The following is a 19,085-nucleotide window of genomic DNA, read 5'->3' on the forward strand; positions in this document are numbered from 1 at the left end:
CCAGCAGAGGGCCTCAGTTCCCCTGTAGCTGGAGCTATCCGAGGTTACCAGCTGCTGGTTTGAGATGCAGCACACGCTCTTGAAGTGGTGAACCATCTTCCCAGCTTGACGCCCTGTGATTTTTAAAGTCAAGCACGAGGGCAGAAAAGTGGCTCTCATCTTGAGAGTTGCCCAACATTCCTATCCAATAGCCGGTTAAAGACTTCGAAATCATCACATGTGTCACTGCTTATTTGTAGACCATGAAAACAGCATAAGGGGGGTGTGTACACGATCCGTGGATATTCCGCTTTCATGAAATGGAACAGAATAAGGTAGAAGGAGTCTGAGAGCATCCCGTGTAAGAAGGAGAAGTGTTGTTAAATTGTGTGTCCGGCATCAGAAGAAAAAGAAAATAGGAAACAACCTCGGAACCTGCTACAAAGGGCCTCTGAAAGCCAGAAGAAAACAGGAAACAACCTTGAAACCTGCCACAGAGGGCCTCTGAAAGCTTCTGCAGTATAGACCGTCAAAGCAGATGCTGAGCCTGATGGCCAACTGATGGGCAGAGTGAATGGAATTTTATGTAAGAAGTGGGAAATAGTAAGAGCTGGAGGGGACGGGAACTCCACAACGAGAGCAACAGAACAAGATAATTTGAACACAGGGAACTTCCCAGAGACCCATACTCCAACCAAGGACTATTCGTGGAGATGACCTGGAACCCCTGCACAGGTGTAGCCCATGGCAGTTCAGTGTCCAAGTGGGTTACATAGTAATGGGAAGAGGGACTGCCTCTGACATAATCTGATTGGCCTGCTCTTTGATCACCTCCCCCTGAGGGGGGAGCAGCCTTATCAGGCCACAGTAGAGGAAAATGCAGCCACTTTTGATGAGAACTGATAGACTAAGATCAGAAAGAAGAGGAGAACCTCCCCTATCAGTGGACTTGGGGAGTGGCATGCATGCAGAAAGGGGAGGGAGGGTGGGATCGGGAGGGGAGGAGGGAGGGGCTTATGGGGGGATACAAAATGAATAAAGTGTAATTAATAAAAAAATTAAAAAAAAATTGTGTGTCCAGATGAGATCTTGAGCCCCACGGTCTCAATCAAGATTGACAGCTGCTGGCGTCCTCAGTGGGCACCGCTGACATCATTTTGATGGAATATTTCTTGTTTGGTAGACCACCTCTCACCTTGCAGAACATGACACCCTTGGCCTGCCAGTTGTCCATAGCATCCACTTTTGTCTAACTCCCTCCCCTTCCCTCTTTCTAAATGTCTTCAGAGCACTACCAAGCAGCTGCCAACCTTTGAACCTGCTGGGATGAGGAAAGAGGAAGGTACAGCCTGCTGCCAACCACAGGGACCATTCACCCCGAGGATCCAGGTTCTAATAGCCAGGGACAAGAGGCGGTGTGTCAGCCAAGGTGTGAACAGAGATGCTATGCCACTGTCCACTCTCAAAAGCAAGGTGAGGCCATGTCATTTATAAAATACCTATCGCTTTGCACCCAAATTCTGTTCCCTTCTCTGGCTTAGTTCAAGGACACATTTACCAACACTTACATTTGACACAAAAATGGTAGTTCCATCTAACATGCATATCTGCCACATCTTTTGTATAGTATTCAAGGAGCGGCCGCCATTGTGTGTGTATTGGTGGGGGAGACAGAACAGAGGGCAGGCAGCCTGAAGCTATGAGATTCTGTTCGCATCCCATTGCACAGGCTGCTGTCCAATGACAGCCAGGACATTCTTCAGACACCCTAGTTCTCTGCTAAGCAGACCTGCACAGCAGAACCTCTGGTGGGCTTGCGATCAGGTATGAGATCTCTTTCAGTCCAGGGCATGTGTCTTGGATATTAAAAGCCTTAATTCAACAGAATGCATTTTTTTTCTTGCTCTTCCCAAGGTGAATTGTGTGTTGAGCTCCATCTAGGAGAGGTATTAGCAGTGTGTCTGCACTGGGAACACCACTGCAGGAACAGTTTTTGAAACATAAATGTATTCTAATGCAAGAGGTTCCAGGACAGGGTTCAGTGACCAGGTGCCACAGAAGAACTGACTCCAGACCGGTGGTGATGGTGCACGCAAGGACCCAGGAATACTTAAAATTTCAACTCCCAAGCCCAGCATGATGCTCCCATTCTGACTACACAGAGACAGGGAACCTGGCCTTCTTACCTTCTTTCCACAGTATGGTTCTGAGGCAGGCGGGCACAGGTTAGGAAACGAATCAACCATGGCTGCTGAGTGCTGTTTGGTGGAGCAGAATTCTCTCAGGCCGTCTTTAGCAGAGCACGTAGAACCTTAGGACATCTTAAAAACACCAAGCATGTATTTCCAGCTCCCCTAATCTGCAACAGACTCCGTGTGAGAGAACCAGGAGCATCCCCAGAGGCAGGGAGAAGGGCAATAGGAAGGAGTCAGGATTTAAGATTAACTGTGGTGCTGGGCAAGCCCTTCCTCCTTCTAGATGCAAGCGGACATGGCCTTGAAGGACTCTGGGTGCCCTACTAGAGCCAATATTCTGTGACTCTGAACCCAACCCTATTACTTGGATTGAACAGACCAAAGTATCCAGTGATATGGCTAAGATTCTTAGCTAAGAACTAAAATTCTTGCTGAAGTGTGATGCGGTTGAGTCATTTAATCTGGCTCTCCAGGCACTTTGTATTAGCATGACTATTTTTTTTTCCAACTCATGGAATTTGAAGAGCGGAGAAGATAAGTAACTTTCCTAAGGTCACACAGCCTGTAAGGGAAAATGTCTGGGTTTAAAAGCCTGGTAGTCTATTTTTGGACACTCTATATTGCTCATATGTCGTAGACTTTGTAGAATCCTCACTATCTTATTGGAAATGGCTGGTACCTCCCTCCATTTTGAGGCTTTGGAAGCCCAAAGTTGTCTTTGTTATTTAAGCATGTCCCCAGAAGGCCACCGTTCTTGTGTTTACCTCCTGTGTCTGATAACAAAATATAGAAACAGCCCCTGGGAGTAAACTCTTCTTACTTCTGTGTCCTAGTTGTAGCTTATCAGTGTGTGCAGACTTTGTTCTATTGATTTGACCACAAGGCTCCATTGCCCTATCATGTCCATACATTTGGTAGACTGAGCAAAGTCACAAGGTTGTTGATTCTGGAAGAATTCTTAGGAATGGAGGGGCAGTGGAGTGGGAAAGAAGAAAGAGGAAAATGAGCGTCTGGTACAAACAGGGTGGTCTTCCTCGTGCCATTAGAGAAGCCGCTTCTCGCTCAGGGTCTCATCCCGGAGAGGAAGGGGAAAATATTTATTCACCCATTGTTTCTATCTCCATTGTTCAAAGTCAGCCACGTATTATTTCCTGCGCCTTTGCAAGGGACTTGTATGTGTACAACAAATGAGTGCCACGGCATCTCACGGTTCCCGCTTGACGTCCTACAGCAGGAGGGAGAAGTGGGCATTGTGACTGAGGGAGAAGGCGCTGTCAGGTTGTGCGGGTACTGAGGTCACCTCAGTAGCCATGGCTGATCTGGGGCAGGAGCAAATGGCCACCTGAAGGCTGGACATGGTACGGGGATGTGCTCAGTGAAGCCAGAGGCCAGAGCTGTGCACTCGGCTGTTCCAGCAGGAGCAGATCCCGCTCCTTAGCAGAAATCCCTGACTCGGTTGTTTTGATTTCCAGTTTCAGGTGCCTGCAGTTAGCCGCGGCCCAGCATCATAAGTGGATAATTCCTCAGTTTCTGCTTCACACTACCCTGAGCACATCGCCCACCTCGCTTCCTTTCAGAAGGAGGCATCATACCACTCCACATCATCACCAGAGAAAGACAGAGCGTGGCCTAACAAAGGGGTGGGGGAGGGAGAGGGGAGGAAACAGACAGAAAGAGGGAAGGGGATGGGAAAGGGAGAGGAGGAAGGAGTTAGAGGGAGAGGATGAGAGGGAGAGAAGCAGAGAGGAGAAAGGAGAGGGAAGGGGAGGGAGAGAGGAGGAAGAAGGAAGTCTACATCCACAGGCTTTTATTAGGTATATTGACATAACTGCTGTTTTTAATTTTTATTTTATGGTTTTGACTCTTTTACTATGCCCAATTCATACAGTATATTTCATCAAAATTAAGTAAAAAAAAAAATCAGAGTTCTTGTAGGGTTGAAAACCATCTGCAATTTCAGGCATCCACCGGGGGTCTTGGAATGTACCCTAGGGATAAGAGAGGGTGATTGCATTTTATGGGAACACACTGTTCCTCACATACTTTAAGAAAACAGGGTCTCTTGTGAGATCACAGCCAACTGACATCTGAAAAGCAAGAGAGTAAAGGAAACTCCATCCCCAGTTGAGCCACTCCTGTCTCCTTCTCCTCTGTCCATTCTAGATTTCCTTTGTTCTCAGCCCACACTACAGATGCTCTGGCTGGCTTGCCTGGCAAGATGGTCTAGGCTTCTTCATCCTTTTGAAGTCTGGTCTCACGCTTGCTTTGACTTCTCTTGGACCTCTTAACCATCATCCTGGGATCCAGAAGCACCAGAAATACTCTCGGTTTTTCTCTATCTATATGTGTCCTCCCGCCTGGACCAAGTAGCTATGCTGGCTCCTGGTGCCCATGGAGGCTCACTGTCCTCACTTACAGTTTAGTTACTCCCCTGTCCCGCTTTTTGTCAGCTTCTCCACTGTCATGAAGAACTCAAAGCCTGTTGACCATTTGAAAGGCTATTCTCCTGGATACCACCACCCTGACCAGTGATAGCCCAGAGCTTCAGTGCTTCTCTGGACAAGGACAAAAGGTTTAATCCCAACATTATCCTTTGATTCCTGGACCCAGGTATATCTGGCCTTCATATCTGTGGGTTCTGCATCTGGGGAGTCAACCAAATGCAGGTCAAACCAGACATTCTGACTGTACTATGTGCACACTTTTCTTGCCAATATTCCATAAACAACGTCATATAGTAACTAAGTACAGTACGTTAGTAGTGTAAGCGATCTAGAGATGACTTACGATATATGGGAATCTGGGGTGTCCAGTCCCGGTCAGTACATCTACAACACAACTCCTCTCCTAGGGCTCAGGAGCATTATGGAAGATGGAGCAGAAAGATTGTAAGAGCCAGAGGACCAGGAAATCAGCTGTGGCTTCTAGAAATGGCAGAGGTTAGGGCTGTATGGCTGCCCAAGCAAGGCCTGAATGAGGATAATACTAATAGACACGCTAACACGGAAGAAAAAATTTCACAGGACTCCACCCCTAGACAAAAGACTATAGGCAATTAAGGGATGCTGAGAGTGGGAGAAGGGTCTTCCCCAGGAAGAAGCCCCCTAGTTGGTTGCAATATTGAGTGATCAGTCCTAAAATCATGTACATTCAAGCAGTATTGATATATTTTTATAAGAGCATGTGCGTGTGTGTGAGAGAGAAAGAGTGCTGTAATAACAATTTAACAACAATGTAATTAAGTGAACTTAAGAGAGAGTAAGAAGGGGTCATGGAAGGAGCTGGAGGAAGGAAAGGGAATGGAGGAAAATAAAGTAATTGTATTTTAATTTTTCACATAAATAAATAAATAAATGTATTGGAGAGTGTGTCTAGATATGCAAATACTATACCATTTTATATGAGAGGCTTGAGCATTTTTGGATTTGGGTGTCAGAGGCCCAGTCATCTGTGGACACTGAGGGACATCTGTATCCTAGGTTCCCGAGACACAGTCCAGAATTCGGCCGTCGTGACTGGGTCTGCCACATTCTGCAGGTGAGTACCACTGCTCCTCCTTGGGCTGCTCCTAAGCCGGTGCCCTCGCTGAGCCTTTAACAGGCTTCTCTACCATCAATAGCCAGCTGTGCTCTGGTACCATGGCACATGCCATGCTGATGGCTTCCTTGAGTGGCTGTTCACCCACTATCGCTCTTCTTCTGCCATAAAATGGTTCCTTTCATTTGAACAACATCCTGTGGGCACAAGATGGATGAAGCAGTTATTGCCTGTTTGGGGAGATGGTGGAGATGGCAAAGGCTGTCAGCCAGGGAAGGCAAACCAACACCAGCTGTTTCGGTGCTGATGAGGAAGATTCACTAAGTCTGTCTGTCACCAGGTTGTTGTCTGGTCTTTCTGAAGGGTGTCATGGAGATCAAAGGGTGCACATTTGCAGCTGGTGGGATAGACAGTCAGCATCGGGAGTGGCTAGATCTGCCTCGGAGGGAAGGAGTTTATTATGCTTTTGGGCAAGAAGGAAGACCAGCTGACCTCCCCAGGACACTGGTTTCAGGGTCTTCTCTGTGGTGGATGGTCTTTGGTGAGCAGTGTGACATGCATAGGCTTTGCAACTATGTAGGCCAGTCCGCCTTCCTCTTCCCTGTGTTTTCTTGTGCGTACGGTGGGGCAAGGAGCTGGTGTGTCTGGATGTGTGCTTAGTTGTGTGGAGACCAGAGACCAACTTTGGGTGTCTTTATCACTCTCCTTATTTTTTTGAGACAGGGTCTTTCACTGAGTGTAGATCTTACCGTTGGCCATTTCATGTAGTCTGGCTGACCCACCAGCCCCCAGGACCCACCGGCCTCAGTGATGCAGTTAGAGGTGCTCAAACCACACTGGGATTTTAGTGGTTTCTAAATTCATGTTCTCCTGCTTGTATATCGGGTACTTGAACTGCGGACATGTCCTCGGCTTTCCCTGGGACTTCCTGTCCCAGATCAGCCAACCTTGTCTTTCAGACTTCTGGCCATGGTCCAAGACTTAAACCAACTTCCAAGGCTTCTCTGTGCCTCTAAGACCACCTCCTTCAGAGAGAGGGGCCAGGTGCACACCTTAAGGCTGTGCCTAGAGGGAGGGCTCTCTTTACCTTTGTCCTTCAGGGCCACTATGGAAGGAAATGAGGGACTGTGGTTGCAGTAAACCACCCAGGGAGCCATAGGTGTGAGCTGAAGAAGGGGCCTTGGCAACCGATGACGTGGGGAGGCTATTCCTACCTGTACCTTTTAGACCTGATCTCAAGTTCCTCACTGTGATATACACTGGGCCCTTACATCAGCACTTGACTTCAAGTCAAGTGGGTGTTCTTGAGACTACTTCCCCACTTTGAGATAGCAAAGCAGAAGCAATCCAGACCCCAGGAAGTACTGAGGACATCAGAGGTGGCACCGGGACTTACAAGGGAAAGGTGTGCCAGGCCCCTGCAAAGAGTCAAATGGACTGTGACATGAACTACCAGCTTGTCCCGAGCCTTCCCAGATGGTGGTATCAATGGCAGCTGCTAGGACAGATGCAGGGCATTTCCTGGAACCGATCAACACAGCTTTTGGCGCTGAGTTGCAGTATGATCTGGCAAGTGGGGTCTCAGGGAAGGTTTCAAAAAGTGAATTTTCACATGGCAAAGATGAGAACATAGCATACTATTTTGTCCTGCATCTACACAGACTCCTCGGTGTTCATTATCATGCAACCCGTAGGAATGCACATCTGTAACGTTTGTCCCTCCTCTGTGTTGGTGACATCATAATAACAGGAGCTTGAGAGTAGTTAAGTGCTAGGTACCTCAAGTCCTGGGACAAGGCACACGAACGTGTGAAAGTGTGGAAGAGAAATTCCCTTCTCTCATCCTGGGACACCCAGACAACAGCATCTGAGGCAAGACATAGGTGCCTCTGTTGTCTAGTGAGTATCGTCCTAGGGAGCAGGGGTGAAGGAAGGGGGCATGAGGCAGGGAAGGAGGAAGAGCCTGAGAGGCATGAGCCCTGGCTGACTCGGTATTGTGAGAGCACATTCCAAATGCCTTAAGAAGTTCCTCAAAGTGGGGCTGGAGGTATAGCTCAGGGGAAGAGGGCTCACCAGCTGTATGCCAGGCCCTTGGAGTATTCCCTGTAGGGAGGGAGAAAGGGAGACACCAAGAGGGAGAACGAGGTTAAGAAGTTACTTTCTTGGATCACAGAATCTGGAAGGAAAAAAAAAAAGAGTTTCAGCCACTTTCCATTGGCCAAAAATTGGAAGGGGAAGTTTAATTCTGCCATGCCTGCAGACAGAACAGGCTCTGGGGCCAGAGAAAGCATTCAGGTAAAAGGATGGAGTGTGGATAGGGCCATGATGGCCAGTATATGCACAAATGACAGAAGAGAGTAAGTAGGGAGGGACATGTGGGCAGGGCACTGGGTGCTTGCTTAGGACTCCTCTGGCAACCTTCCCTCCTGTTTTCTCTTACCCTCCTTGCTCTCAGCTTGTCAGATTTTTCAAATCAATAAATGTGTGTCCGTGCTGAACAAAGGAGTTTTCTCAGTGCCCTTTGCATAGACACATCCAAGGCCTCAATGGAATACAAGCCTGTCCCGGGCGGCAGCTGTGTGTAGAAGAGTCATGGTTTTCTCCTGATTATCCAAGAGGCAGCCCTCTTATCCAACTATTTTAATAAGTTCACTTCTAGCAGGCTAGTGAAGTCTGCTTTTCCTTCTTATCAATCAGGCGTACAAGGCAGGCTTTGTGCATCTCCTGTGAGATATGAAAGACACATCACACCCACCTACTGAAGAAAGTGCAGTTCAGAAGGGTGTGCATTGACTGACTCTTGGTAACCTTTCCCCACCAGGTCTGAGATGCTCCTCCCACCTTCCTGTGCCCTTCCAACTGCTGAAGACAGAATGCCCTTGGATAAAAAGCCCGCTGGAATATTTGGCTGGATAATAGGAAAATGGACAGCCTACTCATTTAGTTGCATTCTGGAGAACTTGGGACATTAAATCCCTGGTTTCTACACGCCCCAGTCTTGCAGACTGGCCTGAACCGTGGTAAACAATTTAGACTAGCTTTAGTATGACATGATGCTTCCTTTTGGCTATTTCTACAGCTTCACATTGAATGGAAGGAAATCACTTAAGCCCTCGCAGCACTGTCTGGCAGGAGGTGGAATGCCTGGCTTGGCTTCCTGCCCCATCGGTCCCACACCCACAGCTGGGACCATCTCCCTCCCACCCCTGTCAGCTCTTAGGGCTGGGATATGCCCTGTCCCCTCAGCTATCTTAGGCCAAAACTCCCACCTCCAGGCCAGATTCCAACATAACAGTCTTCTTGCCTATGAACACGGTCTGGCTTCCCGTGTGAAATCAGCACGATTGGCAAGGGTCTATTTTCAGTCACCATGCGAGGAAAGAGCAGCAGGGACCTTTGCCTTCAGATTGCAAGCAGCTGGGTTTGAGGTGTTTGCCTAGAATCAGCAAACATGTACACAGGACCCCCTGGGAAAGCATAAAGGAATCAGCTGCCTTCTCCAGCACTGAAAAGTTCCGCCACAGTCATGCCCATCAACTGAATACAAGTATACCTTCATCCTGCAGGCAGCACAGACCTGGGGCAGGCCAGGCTTGTTGCGTCATGTCATCTTATCTGTGCAATTAAACTCTATCTGCGTGTTGAATATGTGCTCTTCTCCATCTCCCTTTAAGCACGGCCTTCTTTCTCCATGAATCTTCTGTTTGCCCCTTCGGAACAGGTTGGTGAGCTCTCAACCCTGTTCCATTCTTCCTTAATAGCAAAGAGACCTCAAATGTGGTAGTAAGTAGAACTGACCCTTTGTCTTGTTGTTGGGAGAAACAGGAAATGGTGGTGACTGTGGTAAACTGGAGGGTATTGCCTGGGGAATGCAGGCTTCATGTCAGCAGGTTTATCTGAAATTTAAAAAATCCACAAGTCGGTTTTAAATAAAGATTTATCACTTTGTTGCACATGTCTGTCTGTGTGCCTGTGTTTACGTGTGTGTAGGTGTGCCCACAGAGGCTGGATGAGGGTGTTAGATCCCCCAGGAGCTAGAGTCACAGGAAGTTGCAGGATCCTCTCTGTGGACGCCTGAAACGTGGATCCTCTTTGAGAGAAGCACATACTCTTAACCTGTGAAGCATCCCGCCAGCCCCCCCCCCCCAAAGCTGGATCTTAAATGGACCCATAATTTATAAAATATTGTCATTAACATTTTTTTTTTTAATTTGGAGGCTATCACCCAGCAAACCAACCAAACTCATGTGTGGACCACATGGAGCCCAGGCCACCAGTTTATAGCTGCGGGTACTAACTGTCAAACATAACAGTCTTCATAGGTAGAATGTATTCAGAAAGTCAGTTACAGATCCAGCTGATACATTTTACAAATAAGAGCTAAACACAAGTCTGAGAGAGCCAATTCCCTGTGGGTTCATAAGAAGTGTTACACCCATCACAGAAGGCTGCAAAAGGGGAGAGAGGGTTCACATCCATAGACAGTGCGAGTATATGTCAAAACCACCTGGAGTGGGCAGTGTCCTCCTTGTTAGTTCCATCGGGGCCCTCCTGGCTCTGGGGTCACTTTGTCTTCTGGTGCCTCCGTCCCTTAAGAGCCTGGGGTCCTGCCTTTCCCGGCCCTTGTGGTCTGAGGGAATGAATGATCAGCACAGTGCCAACCGCAGGGTAGAGGTGCAGTGAGTACTGGGAAGTGTTCTCACCCCCACTTTTCAGGCAGTGCACTAGGAACCGCCAGGATTCCCGGGGAATGGTGTGCCCAAGAGCTAAGCTCCTGATTCCTGCTCTCTGTGTTGCGCGTTAGTTAACTGGTCTGTCTCCCGCCTGCAGGCAGGTAGCACACCTGGGCCTGGTCAAGGCTGAGACTCTGCCGTTTTCTCCTATGCCGATTTTCCTGCCCCGTGTGGGTGGATATTTTGGGGAATTCCTTGCCTTCTCTGGAAGTCAGTTCCTCCATCATTAACTTGGGGACAGGCAGGAAGAGGCCAGGTCAGGTTTCTTACGGCTGTGCCCCTTGGTCAAGGTTTTGGGATTACAATATGTTCAGAGCACACACACCGCTTTCAAAGCCCTAGCTCTATGAATGACTTCCGTCCATCGCTGCTCTGGGACACGCGAGCGAGCGAGTGGGATCCTGGCTGGCGTGCTGGGTGTGGCACAGCGGCCAGGAGCGACCTCAGCGGTGTAGCTCTGGGACACTGCGGCTCCTCTCTGTGAGCTTCAGTAGCCTGGTCCGTCATGTAAGGAAACCCCAGGGATCCCAGAGGGCCTTTCCTCGCGGGTTACATAAAGCCCTGAGGTGGAGGGAAGAAGGGGGCGTGGGAAGGCGCAGCGGGGACCGCCGGCGAGGTGGGGCACCGCGCGCGCATGGGGGAGCGCAGGGCCCGGCGGAGTCGGGTTTCAGAGCGCGGCTGAGTCAGGCGCGGGCGGCAGCCTGGATCCCGCCGCCGCCGAGCGCCGCCTTTGTTCCGCGGGCGCAGTGGAGCCGCGGTCGGGCCGCTGCACCATGACACCCAGGTAGGACCCGCGCCCTGCGCGCCCCGGCCTCGCCGCTCGGCCGTCGCCTCACCTTCTCTGTCACCGCTTCTTACAGGGGGACCGCGCAGGGACAGCGCCCGAGGTGGCTGCTCTCCATCTTCTCCGCGCTGCTGTCCGCCGCCGTCCTGCAGACGCGCGCCGCGACAGGTAAGCTGTGTCCGCTTGCGCGCCTGGGTGCCGCGGGCGGGCGCCTCATTCCTGGACTTAAAAGGGAGTGCTCGCTTGGCGAGGCGCGCAGGCTGTCTTGCCCCGGGTCCTCCTGGCATCCCGGGCTCCTGGGAGCGGGGCGATCGCCTCTGCCGGGGCACACGGACTGTCTGAGCTGGACGCGGCTCCCCTGAGAAGGCAGAGAGGGGCTTTGGCTGCACAGTGACACCACCACTGTCAGAGGGGACGGTGTCCCAAAGCGCGCTGGGCTTCCGCGCCGAGGTCGTGCGCCTGGCGCTCCGGGTTGAGTAGGTCCTATGTCAGCTCGGTCTATAGGAAGCACAGTCACCATTAGGGACGCCTTGACGCCCTGGTCAATCCTGATATAACGGAGCAGAGGAGCAGAGTCGTTAGCAAGCTTGATTCAGTCTCAGGCATGGGAGGTCCCCATCCCTGCGGGACAGAGGCGCTGTGGATGAACTAAACCTGGCCACGCGATCCTTCCTTCTGTTTTCTGCGCTTCAGTTCCCCCTGACCAGGCAGGACTCAGAAGCTGTTGAGTGAAAGAGGGTCTGGTCTGAGTTAAAACTGCCTGGGCATGAATCGCGTCTCTATTGGGTGACTGTGGGCAATGCGTTTCACTCTGCATACCTCAGTTTCCTCATGGAGGAAGGAGGATTAACTAGACCCTCTTCCCGGAGATGTTGTGAAGACGAGTGGACAGATGTGAAATAACGTTCTTTCCATGCTTCTGGGTACTTAGAGGGCACAAAATAAGTACCTTTCCCTTTGCAGGAATTCGTGTGTTGGTGTTAGCTGGAAGGCTTAGGAAGTGGCAGCACTGAGAGCCAGACTCAGTCCCAGTTAGGCAGGTCCCTTTGCCTGCCCTTAGCCTCTGCGCTATGAGCTTAACAGAACCAGGCTTTTGGACCAGCAGCCCTTCACCCTTTGGACTTAGAGAATTAGCACATAGCCCAGTTGAAAAAAGTGAAGGCTGGGAAGCATCCCATGTTCCCCGAGGAAGCTGGGCTGGGATTGGTGGCTTTGTTTAACTCCTTAGGGATTTGAAGCAGACTGAAACCACCCCGCCTGTGGCCTGTGAGGGAGTGAGACAAGATGCGATGATAGCTTTTCCTGCCAGGGTGCCCAGCCTGGCGTTTCTTGCAGATCAAAGGGCAGTTGGAGCAGAGTTCTGGCTTCTCTCAAGGATGGCCAGTGTGGAAACCTTGCAATTTCCCATATGACATAGGGCTTTGCCAAGTCAGCAGCAGAGGGCAGCTGGTGACATGCAGTGTCCTTCTGGGATGTGAAGAGGGCTCCTAGGGCCCTGGGCTCTATAGATCTTGCTCTCAGTTTACATGGCTAGTGCTCATCCAACCCTGCATCAGATGAGGTCTGAATCAGTTTCCACCTTGGCCATCATTCCAGGAGCTGGGGACTGTGGGCTGTAGCTATCCTATTCTGAGCACACTGAATCCAAGCCAAAGGTCCTTAAGTGTCTAGGGTAGGATTTGATCCAAGGACCCTCACTCCATAGACTTTGTTGCCGGTCATTCTAGGAGTCAATCAAAAAAGTTTCCCAGACAGAAATAGCTTTAAGGTCCTCAGTCTCTGGTGAATGTCGCAATGGGAGTGTCCTGCTCACGACAGGAACCCAGTGCATCTCCAAGGCTCTTACAGCCTGCTGTGCTACAAGCCTTATCCAGTCTAAGAGAGGAGGCCCAGAAGGGGCATGCAGTTTGCCTAAAGCCACTCAGTTGTTCCAAGGTAGATCTGTGATAACCTGCCCATGTGTGGACTCGGGAGAGAATCTTCCCACAGGGCCACAGCTCAGCTGGCTTTTAGGAAAAGAGAAAAAAAAGAAGGAAGGAAGGAAAGAAAGAAGGAAGGAAGGAAGGAAGGAAGGAAGGAAGGAGGAAGGAAGGAAGAAAAGAAAGAAAGGGTTTGCCAGATGTGTTGGCACATGCTTGTAATCCCAGTACTTGGAATGCTAAGGCTAGAGGACCGTAAGTTCAAGGCTGGCCTGAGCTACATAGCTAGACTTTATTCAACTCCAAACCCCAAGACTTTATAGCTTTACAGGAGCCAGCAGCATTGAGGCCAGATTCACAGATCCAGTTTCATAGATGAGGACACCAAGTCAAAGTCATTTGTCCAAGAGCACATGTCTTTCATTGGCGGACATGCAACAGGAAGAATTTATGCTTTAAACCACTAAACTAAATGTTTAAGATTGGTTCATTTCCCCAATAGTTAGGCGGCTTCTTAAATACTAAATAGTGATTCTACTCCTTAAATGCCTACTCAAGTGAAGGAAAATCATATGCCCACTCAAAAACTTTTATGTGACTATTCACAATGGCATTAACATAAAGGCAAAATATAGAAGTAAAGTGGTTCATCAACTGCTGAATGAATGAACCATGGTCTTTCCTTTCAGTGGAATACTACTCAACGATAAAAAGAGAGGAAGCACAGATGCCGTGACACTACACGGCACGTGGAGGTGGGAAGATAAAATCTTGCACAATATCAGAGCCCACTTAAACAAAGTTTCTGAAAAGAAAAAAACCCCACAAAGATGGACACTATCCACCATTGCTTAGGCCTAGGAAAGGAAGCAGGGGTGACGAAGATGGGCAGTTGGAGACTTTGTCTGGAATGATCCAAGACTGGACTGTGGTGGCTGTGGTACCACACAGACACATTAATTCATCTAACTGCTGGAGCTCACTCCGCACACTAGACCTCAACAAAGCTGTTTAGAAAAACAAAAGGTGAGCTTGGCAGGAGTCTAGACTCAGGTGGGCGAGCCTTTTTATGTCGTTCCCACCAAGCCTGGCACAGAGCCCGCACATGGCTGGCCACTCACAGGCTGACAGCCCCGTTGTATATGGATGCCCCCAGAAGGCTGTTCTGAGTCCTGGCTGCTCCTCCAGGTCCCTGAAGGCCACGGTGGCCAAAGCACCTCAGGTGGGGATGGAACACGGCTGTGCAGTAATCTGCAGATAGTGAATTTATTGCAAAGTAGATCGTGGTGAGTGTTCTAGTTGCCCCTCCATGGCCCCGTTTTGAGTGTTGGAAAACTGAGGCTTCATCATGGACCCACCCTCTCTGTAAGCTGAGATGACTGACTTCTTGTTCTGGCCCCAATTTCTCCATCTATGAGATGGGATGTCAAAGTTTGCTCAGCTCTGTATTTCTTTTAGTTCTGAACACTGGGGGAACAGAACCCTGTTTACCCAGCTTGAGACTTACTGTTATCTGGTTCAGCAGACAGACTGAGCACTTGGCTATCCAGGCCTCCTGAAGACCGGGGAGAGGAAGGAGCCAGACACGGATCTCCCCCGGGGGCTCGGGGTTTACAGGCACATTTACCTCATTCTGAGTGCAGCCACCCTCCTCCTCCCGTGTCAATGGAATGTCGTCATCACGGTCCCTCCTGTCTCTGAAGGGTCAGGGCTACAGTGCAGCCTGCGGGCTCCTGTCCTGCTGACGTGAGCTGGGTGGGGGTGGCTGCTGTTTTGGAGGGTAAGTGCTGTGGTCGGAGCAGGTGCTGTTGTTCCTGTTAATAAAGGGCCGATATGTGCAAGCCGCCCGCTCCTCCTGCTTTCTCATGAGGGAGCACCTCCATTCAGAAGAATGCTCCCCAAAAGTGCAGCCCAGCAGACACGCAGAGCAGAAAATGCAGCATCCGAGGCTTTGCTCTGCTGTGGCTGGGGACGGGGCGCCTCCCTACCTCTCAGGGTGACTGGACTTTTAGAGTTGTCACTTCTTTTCATTAATAAATAAATAATAATAAAAAAAAGAACTTGACGCCCTAAACACCCATCCTTAAATTCTTGGGCTCTATCTTTCTTGACTTTGAGCCTTTTCCATGAGGGATGCATTTTTTCCACTTCTAGTTCTTTCTCTGAATGTTAAGGTTTTGGGACTCATGCATAAGGGAAATGGTATATCTTCATTGTAGTTAATAGGCCCCAGTCTCCACTGTGACTCTCCCTACTGTGATTTCCATTTCTCTCTAACAGCACGTAGGCTGTCGTGTACCTGTGGAATCTGACAGCGTGGTGTGACTGTTCTCATGTGCATCTCACAACACACACGTCTAGACGCGGTGTTGGGTCACAGGGGCAGATATTCTCTAGATAAGTAAGTGCTGCTGGCATGCCTTCCTCTGTGTTTGTAGGAAAACATTCGGGCATCAGCAGTGGGAGTCCCCATCCTCGTAGCCTAGCCAGCGCACAGCCTCGTCACTGCATTTAATGTCAACATTTCTAACAGGCACGGGCCAGAGTCTCAACGAAGCCTTAGTTTATATTTTCTTTATGTGTGCATACACGTGTCTTTCTGTGTGAGTGTGTGGGAGAGAGAATGTGAGTGTGAGAGTATGAGAGTGTGTGCACGCACATGCCTGCAAAGGCATCACCTTTTTTTTTTTTTTAAGACGAAAGCCCCTCATTTAGCCCTAGGGATCGTCCTGCCTCCACCTGCCCAGTACTCGTGTCAGACACACACCATGCTCGGTTTTCAGCACTGACGCTAGGATGGGACTCAGGCCCTGGATCTTTGCCCACAGACACAACCTTCCAGCCTGAGGTGATCAACATTTTCAATGTTTGTGACCCATCTTGATATCTTGACTGTCTTTTGAAAACCGACCCGGAACTGACCATTTTGAACTACGGAGATGGCTTCTCTGACTGAACCCGGGGCTCACAGATTAGGCTAGATTTGCTGGGCCAGCAAGCTCAGGGGGAGGTGGGGAGCCTCCTGTCTCTGGTGTCAGCACTGAGATCACAGGTGTGCACTGCCGAGCCTGGCTTTAATGTGGATCTGAGGAGTCGGACTGTGAAGAGAAGCCCAGGCTGCACAGGAAGGCATTGTCTCAAAGATGGTAAAAAACGGTAGTTTTGGGCATCTCCCAAACTATTCTTCATAGTGGCTTCACCCTTTTAGCTTCTTTCCAGCTGCATATGGGGGGTTCACAGATCAGCAACACTTCTTCCTTTCTATTCACTTTGAAGCCCCCTGAGTGATGTGGAGTGGAGGAACCTCGAGATGGAATGTCTGAATGGCCAGAGCGTCAGGAGCAGAACCCTACTATAGCGTGTGAAAGAGGCATGGGCTGGTACCTGACCATGGCGTATGTGAGTGGCATAGCATTGCCCTGCCCACCTAAGAGAAGAATGAGGTGATGGTTCAGTATATTCAGAGGCTCTTTCTTAGACAGAAACTCAGTGATGACACCCCCTGGTTTAACTGCTCCTGCTGTCTTTAGGATGCACTTTTGCTTCATGCTCGAGGGCCCCACCTACCCAGCAAACACAGAACCCCTTGGCTTAGGCTTCTAATGAACAGCTATCATTTTCTTAAGGAGACATTTGATGTCTGACATCTCTCTCTTTGCCCATGCAATCCCTTTTTGAGCATACTTCTGTTCCACTTTGTCAGGCAACCCCATCTTCCTTTAGGACCCTGCCCTGGGAGTGCCGGTCTCCTTCCAAGCACCTTGAGTGCCTCTCAGTGACAGGGAGCTCAGACTACATGGCTACCGTTGACAGCTCCTGAATCCCTGCTGCACAGGAAGAGCCATGAGACAGACCGGGGCCTTGTCCAACTCTGACTCCCAGAATCTAACACAGGGCCTGGCACAAGTGGACACGCAGTATGGCTTTTCAATAAGTGGGGGAAGGAGTGAATGGGTCTATCTGACTTTTCATCTAATACGCCATCTTATCATATCCTCTGCAGTACATGCCCACCATGCCAAACCTGCATGGCTCTGCCAGCTGAGGCTTGATTGAGTAAGAGGACTGGAAGGGCCTTTCAGTTTCCTTCTGTAACTTTGTAACTAGGTGGTCTGGGATTTACACGCATGTCACCCTGTGCTTTTTCATTTCTGATTCTATGAGCTAGGTGACCCATTTATTTGCTAGCTCATCCATCGTCTTACATCTGATGGCTGCTGTAGTCAAGGGTGTAACAGTCATCTTTCCTCTTCTAGTTAAATTTCTGAGTTTATCTTTGATGGCTACAGCCTGATCCATTTGAAATGGGTAAAAGATGAAGGTGTGAGCTGAAGTCAGTTCTATTCTACATGGGAGCCAGGGTCCTCAAATTATCAAGTATGAGTTGTCCTCTTTGTGTGTTTCATTGTGCATTTTTTCATTTAACAACATAAATTTAATTCTTTAATCTTTATATTACTGATTACTTTCATTCAAGAATGTGCGTGTGCTGCCTGTGTGTGCATGTGTGTGTGTGTGTGTGTGTGTGTGTGTGTGTGTGTGTTTGAGTACACATAGTTTTGATAATTGTTTTAAAGTCTTAACTAACCAGGACTCTATCTTTAGGATTTAGGGAGCACCTTTCTGGTTTTGGAAAGCTTGTCTGGAGTCTAGCTTGCAGGTAGGAACCTGGCCTTAGGCCTCTGTAGGAGTTGACCTTCCTATTGATGAGAGATTCAAAGAACACCCAGCTGAAAGGTCTCTCAACCATATCCTGTTTAAACTAGCTTCCTTTGCAAAGGATCTCCTGACAGTGCCTTCAAATGGTCTGCCCTTCTGCTCTGTCTGCTCTTAGAGATGTCTGTCTTTGTCCCATATGGTTGTCCTGTTCTCCTGGGGGCTCTCTGGAGTGGAGGTGGGGTAGCTAGAGCTAGAGAGCAGCATCAGGTCCCCTGCCCCTCCTAGGACAAGCCAGTAGTAGAGGCTTGAGTGTTACCGTTGGCTTGTGGGCTGAGGGCTTGTTCTGACTGTTCCCATAGTTTGACAGAAAGCTTATGTACCACCAAACTAGGGACATCCATTTCCTAATGGATGGGGGAGATGGAGGGGTATAAACAGAATGTCTGTGCACAGGCTCAAGTGTGTGTGTGTGTGTGTGTGTGTGTGTGTGTGAGAGAGAGAGAGAGAGAGAGAGAGAGAGAGAGAACATGCCTATGGAGACTGAAATACAATCTTGAGTGCCATCCCCAGGTACCATTCATGTTTTTTGCATTTGTTTTATTTGAGACAGGGTATCCCACTGGGCTGAAAGTCACCAAGTAGGCTACACTATCTGGCCAGGGAGTTCCAGGGATCCTCCTATCCCCATCTCCCCAGCTCTGGAACTGGACATAATACCATGCCCAATAGTCAGCCTTTAAAAGAGAAGTTGTTTTCAATACCATAAGAAGTAATTAAAGGAATGCATAGTCATTATATATATATATATAAAAAAAAAAACCTAAAGAAAAGAAAAAGAAAGTCCTTTTTAAAATAAAGTTCACATGCTCTCTGTGACTGGGCAATAAAGACAGCCTGCTCATGTTTGGGTGGACTCTCATTGTTTCCCCCTCGTGAATACGCACATATGTTAGAGTGCGAATAGATCGTCAGCACATTGCACCTCGCCGATTGCTCTCTTCCCTTAGTAATCATCTAGATGCTTCCTCGGGAGCATTAAGCATTCTCTAACATTCTTCTTGGCTGAACCTGCTAGTTTACAGTGCAGACACCACAACTAAACGCATTCTCTCGGAGGCCTCGAGCTGCCGCCGCCAGATCATTGCAAATTCCGCTGTGATGACCACAATGTCATCTCTGTTTGATGACTACCGTGATTATTAGTGACCACAAATTCCTAAAACAAATCACTGGAGGTTTTGTTGTAGTCTTTTGCCAGGCCATGGGCGTTTATCATCAG

At 49.2% G+C, this 19,085-nt stretch overlaps 1 protein-coding gene and 1 long non-coding RNA gene across 3 annotated transcripts in view; both read left to right on the plus strand.

Moving 5' to 3' along the window:
- Positions 1–1,280: 1,280 nt before the first annotated feature.
- LOC129675324 (uncharacterized) lies at positions 1,281–8,767 on the plus strand. Of its 2 annotated transcripts, none has more exons than XR_008719896.1 (3): positions 1,281–1,452; positions 5,654–5,711; positions 8,533–8,767. It is a non-coding gene; the product is annotated as an uncharacterized LOC129675324 (long non-coding RNA). The 2 variants fall into 2 exon arrangements; XR_008719895.1 differs by lacking the exon at positions 1,281–1,452 and adding an exon at positions 4,516–4,784.
- Positions 8,768–11,059: 2,292 nt separating this feature from the next.
- Positions 11,060–19,085, plus strand: part of Col15a1 (collagen type XV alpha 1 chain) — a 104,627-nt gene continuing 96,601 nt past the window's right edge. Inside the window, exons 1-2 of the mRNA XM_055605378.1 lie at positions 11,060–11,228; positions 11,305–11,396. Of these exons, the coding sequence (XP_055461353.1) occupies positions 11,218–11,228; positions 11,305–11,396 (103 nt within the window). The 5' untranslated portion in view covers positions 11,060–11,217. The remainder of the gene's footprint in view (positions 11,229–11,304; positions 11,397–19,085) is intronic.

Source organism: Psammomys obesus, unplaced genomic scaffold, assembly GCF_907164565.1.
Source record: "Psammomys obesus unplaced genomic scaffold, mPsaObe1.curated_primary_1811, whole genome shotgun sequence".
NCBI classification, from domain to species: domain Eukaryota; kingdom Metazoa; phylum Chordata; class Mammalia; order Rodentia; family Muridae; genus Psammomys; species Psammomys obesus.